Source organism: Pygoscelis adeliae, unplaced genomic scaffold (genome assembly GCF_000699105.1).
Source record: "Pygoscelis adeliae isolate BGI_AS28 unplaced genomic scaffold, ASM69910v1 Scaffold218, whole genome shotgun sequence".
In the NCBI taxonomy this organism is placed as follows: Eukaryota; Metazoa; Chordata; class Aves; order Sphenisciformes; family Spheniscidae; genus Pygoscelis; species Pygoscelis adeliae.
The window spans coordinates 3,372,433-3,377,470 of NW_008825433.1; the positions used below are offsets into that span (position 1 = coordinate 3,372,433).

Here is a 5,038-nt window from a genome sequence, read left to right on the forward strand (position 1 = left end):
AGTGTATAACCACGTTTTTCCTCCTTCCCAGGCTGGGTGATACTACATGCAACTTGATGACAGGTATCTGTTTTGATTGTGCTCTGCCGAATGACTTGTTCGGTTCTCTGGGCCACAGTTCACATCAGAGTGGCTGCCCCAGTGCTTCTCAAATTACAACAGCCAACAAAGCAGAATATCACGGAGGGGACAAGCAGGCACTGAGAGAGGGTGAGACCAGCTCCAAGGCAAGAGATGTGCGTGCCCTCAGCTACCCAGCAGGGCTCAGCTCCATGCTACACCGCTAGCTGCCTGGAGCCCACTGGCCTCTTCCAGAGGTGCTGCTGCCAGTAATTTGAACTCAGTTCTTGAGGCAGGAGGAAGGAACGTGCCACATCAAGGCAGCACTGGGTGGGGTTTGGAAACACACTTTGCAAGAGAGTTTCATCAGCTGAAGGTTTCCCCTCCCTGAGCAGAGGGAGAGAGCCTTTCAGGCAGCCGATAATGATGCAAAGTACAGCTGTGTTTGCATGTGCTATTTCCCCTGCATTTCTGAACTGCACTATCCTACTTGCAGCCGTTGAGCTGCTCTCCTTCCAGCAGACAGCCTGTGCTGGGAAGCTGCTACGTTGCTGTCAGTAGGGGTCTAGTACTTCACAACACAGTTGTTGCGAGATTTCAGGAAGCACAAGAAGCTCATTCTGGTGCGTGCAGCTCTGCTGGTAATCAGCAGAGGAAGGAATTACGGAGTCACTCCCATTAATGACAGTCCTCACATTGCAAAGTGACAAGTTTCCCAAAGTCCTCATGTAAAGAGAAGTAGCAACCAGTCTGGCAGGGTTGCCTTATGCTCCTGTGACAGCAGCACGTCTCATTTCTTAAGTGTCTGGCAGGACCGGACTCAGCAGAGGCCACTACCTGACACAAAAACAAGTTGAGAACAGGTAAATCCCTTCAGTGACACAAGTCACCTCCACAGGGAAGCTTTTCTGCCTCTGCTTGTCCCAAGGGAACAACCTGTTCGCAGGGAGAGAAGGCAATCACAAACCCCTTGATAAGGTCGAAGCTATTTTTAAAAACAAAGCACCGGTTAGATGTGTGCCCTAGAAAGCATCCCTTTAATTAGGCTCCGGGGGAATTTGTGGCTGCGAGGAAGCACCCGCCACAGCCCGTTCCACCCACAACAGCCCAAAGTGCTGTGCTCAGGGTGACGTGGCTGCCTGTCACCCGAGGCTGCAGACCCAGGCTTGCTCAGATAAGCCAGGAGGGCACGGTTGTAAACAGCAGCGCGCGTGCATTCCTTCCACACCACAGGACAGTATTTATAGGGCTGAATCCAGGAAGCTTAGGAAGGGGTGTAGGGCAGCCATCTCCAACCGTGACCCAGCTCCAAGGGCAGCAGGGCAAGAGCCCAGCTCCACCCTCGCTGATTGTACAACTCAGCCAGCAAGCTCAATAAAACATCTTTATTCTGTACATTTATATATAGATGCTTGGGAAACAGGGACAATCCCAGCATTAGAAAAATTCAAGACAACAAAACAGCAATTATGAAGAGCATGGCACCAAGAACAGTCATGCCACAGATGGCAGGGACGAGGCGGGACCAGCCATCAGCTATTTCAGAGAAGGTCACAGCACCCTATGCCCGCTTTGGGGCAGAAAACACCAGGGCTGCTACCAACAGCCAGAGTCCCCCCACCCCCCAGGCAGCTTGCTTTGTGACCCACTAGCACCAAAGGGAAGAGCCTGCTGGCAGCTGGGTCTGTCCTTCTTGCAGGCACGGGTGAAAGACCATGTCACCGTAATACCCAGACCACTGCCAGGATGGGAAGAAAGAGGGATCCTGCTTGAGCAGCGACCCTGAGCCAGCAGCTGCTGCCTCGCTGCTGGGCTGATGGGGAAGAAGCAGATTTTCAGCAGGGTCAGTGCTCCCCCCGAGGGACAGGTCACTCCTGTCACTACTGAGCTGTCTCTGAATCCCTTCATTGATACCACCATTTCACCGGCTTCCCCATGCCTCAGCATGCTCTTCGCAGGGTGCAGCCGCCACCTCCCCACCTGCTACAGCCCGGCGGAGTGCGCTGCTTTGCGACGTCCACAGATCAGCACGGGCCACTCAGCCCCGCAGGCACTGCCTGTGCCAGCAGCCCAGAAGCAGAACTTGCTCTCATCAGTGTGGTAGCAGGGCTGTTTGGGTGTCCAAGTGCTATCACAGGTCCTCACCCTTCCCTTCGGTCAGGGCTGGCAGGCCACCATGCCATGCGACAGGGCTGGCTGAAGGCCCGTTGCTCACAGCAGACACATTTGGTCTAACAGTCAACAATAAAACCAAAAGCCTATGTACAGCTACACAGCCCCTGCTGCACCTCCCAGGCTACACAGGGGAGCTGTACGACAGCGAGCGGGAGACAAACGTGCTCCACTCTTTGTGCACAGAGTCCTTGCTGGCAACATCAGCTTTCCTCTGACAACAAACCCCAGTGGCAAGGGAAAGAAAAGAATTCTTCCTCCAGAAGAAACAGAAATAAAATCACGCCACTGTCAAATCACATCTAAACAACAGAAGTCACCTGGTTTTGTGTTAGTAACGCAGCCTGTTCTCACACATTAAAGGCAAGCGTGTGAGGAGCAGGCTGGGCTGGGACCTGGAACAGCCACACCAGGGAGCCCACTGCAAACCGCTGCTGCCAACGTGCAGAAGGCACCGTCAGCCGAACATCCATAGAAACAACCTGCACACGCCAGCACAGGCCCAGGCCCAGGCCCCGCTCTCCACAGAACGGCCTCCTGCCCAGCTGCTGCAAGGAACAGATGCAAGTGCAAACTCTGCCTTCAAGACGTTACATCGGGAGGCTGTGCCACTCGGACCAGCCACAGCTTCCCAGGAGTCAGAAAGCAGGATGCTGAAGGAGTGTGTACATGTGAGCAGGGAACAGGACATTTGCCCAACAGTGAGACACTCAGATCGGAGTAATGCAAAACCAACACACAAATGGACACACAGCAGATTAAAGCCAACCAAGATTAAAACAGTTAAAAAGTGTCCCGAATGCATTCTGAGAGGTTCAACCAAGCCCCCACTGTGGTTAGCGGGGTCTCTTCCATCCCCTGCCCAGAAGGATGTGCTGCAGGATGACTCAAGAGAGGATTGTTATCAACCCAGTGCTCAGAAAGCAGAAATGGGACCAGATCTTGTGTCAGAGCTGGGAAAACATCCCTTTACTGCTAGTCTTCAAGGGTTCTGCTCCTCCTAACCAGTAATTTTCAAACAGTAAACAAAGCCAGAACTTGCCTGCCCAGGTCTGCAGGTGCCTCTGATCTGTTCTGAAGGAGGGCAGGGTAACGAAAGTTGCAGGCGATGTGGAGAACATGCTTAACTTGCCCCATGTACGGCACTGAATGCGAGAAACTCTCCCAGGCTCCATCTCACAGTGCGGAGGAGGGACACCCACGCTAGAACGGGACAGCAGCAGCTCCAGGCATCACTCAGAGAGCCATGGGAGCTTCCATCCTTCTCCCTGGGTGTTGGTGAGTGGAGATCTCTCTGACCTAGTGGTAGTCAGAAGCTCAGCTGTCCAGGCCCCAGGGACTCCTCCAGGCCGTTTTCTTTGGTGGTGATGGCTTGGAGGTCAGTGACATGCCCAATGCCTTTGGTGACTCCTTCACGGAAAAGCAGCTTGGCTCCGATCTTCAAGTATTCAGGATGCTTGATGAACCTGAAACGGACGACTGCCTTCTCTCCTGTCCGCAGCTTGTCCTGAAAAGAAAAAGGGGAGAGCTTAGACCTATCTACCGTACCAATGCATGCAGGAGAGGTGCATGTGGATGCTAAGAAGATGAGGCAAATGAGCAGGTTGCCTCCCTCAGACTGCATGGCTTGAGCCCTTCCCATTACTGTATGCATAAGGGGAGACAGGAAGACACAAGCTCTGGAGGATTGAGAGTTCACCTCCCTTCACAGTCTTGCTGTAGTCCATCATGCTGCTTGTTTTGCATGAGGGAATTCTTTAACGTGTCGGGAGGAAAAGCAACCGAATGGGCAGGATAAAGGGATGGAGTGTGCTCTAGGAAGGGACACAGCTACAGATGCCAGTAGCCCCTAGCTTTACTAGAGGGCATGGTGGAATCCCAACAAACCCACAGGGAGGTCCATCTTCCTCCCTTTTCCTCCTGTGCCTACCTTTCCGTGGATCTTCTCTACGATAGCAGTCTGTCGCACATTCCCGACGTGTACTGTCACCTGAAACCCCTTCCGGAAAGTTGTGGCATGGAACAGCAGCACTATCTCGGCTTCAAACACTGAGCAGATGGTGGGGTTCATTTCTGGGCTCACCATGACCATGCCCTGCACAACAACCCAAAGCTCAGACCAGTTAGGGCCAGTCCCCTTGCTTCTGAATAGCCCCCAAAACCACAAACACATCTGCACTCTGCGACTTGTGCTTGCATCCCATTCTCAGCCTTGTACTCATGCTACTTCGTAGCCTGGCCATTTCCTCCCCTTCCTGCAAGTTTCCTGCAAACATCTCTACTTCATTCCCACCCTACCAAGGGGGGATCTCCAGGGAAGCCTCCAGTCCTGCTCACTGGACCAGTGAGCAACCTGGCAACAGGAGGACTCACCTTACGCAGCAGGGAGCGGTCGAAGGGTCCGAGGGCCAGCGTGGCTGCCTGCCCAGCCCGCAGCACACGGCAGGCAGAGCGGTTGCGTTGGATACTGCACACTTTCAGCCGGAGGAACTTCCCGTCGTCAGTGGGACCAACCACCAGGTTCTCCCCTTCTCGGCAGATCCCACTGCCCAGGAAAGAACCATAGAATCGTTTAGGTTGGAAAAGACCTTTAAGATCATCAAGTCCAACCGTTAACCTAGCACTACCAAGTCCACCACTAAACCAGAAGAGCAGGACAGAGTTCATCAGCAGAAAAAGGAAGAAATTTCACCCTCCAAGATCAACCTGCACAAACTCCCCAGGGCCAAGGAGGTGAGTGTCCTTGGACTCTACCTGGGACCAACTAACAGGGATGTCCTACAGCAGGAGCAAAAGCCATGCCATC

The 5,038-nt window shown here is 53.5% G+C and overlaps 1 protein-coding gene across 1 annotated transcript; it reads right to left on the minus strand.

Moving 5' to 3' along the window:
* Window positions 1-2,746: 2,746 nt before the first annotated feature.
* LOC103922853 (GTP-binding protein 2-like) lies at window positions 2,747-4,785 on the minus strand. The gene is made up of 3 exons (XM_009331057.1): window positions 4,606-4,785; window positions 4,163-4,327; window positions 2,747-3,739 (listed from the first exon to the last, which is right to left on the minus strand). Exons 2-3 carry the CDS (start codon window positions 4,322-4,324, stop codon window positions 3,542-3,544), a joined length of 360 nt encoding a protein of 119 aa, XP_009329332.1. The 5' UTR covers window positions 4,325-4,327; window positions 4,606-4,785; the 3' UTR covers window positions 2,747-3,541.
* Window positions 4,786-5,038: the final 253 nt, after the last annotated feature.

What these genes read in the sequence shown, in the direction of transcription:
- LOC103922853 (XM_009331057.1), bottom strand. Translation starts at nt 4,324, where the DNA reads ATGGTCATGGTGAGCCCAGAAATGAACCCCACCATCTGCTCAGTGTTT. An exon ending in TAGAGAAGATCCACGGAAAG is followed by an intron (nt 3,740 to 4,162) that starts GTAGGCACAGGA and finishes TTTTCTTTTCAG; the next exon opens with GACAAGCTGCGGACAGGAGA.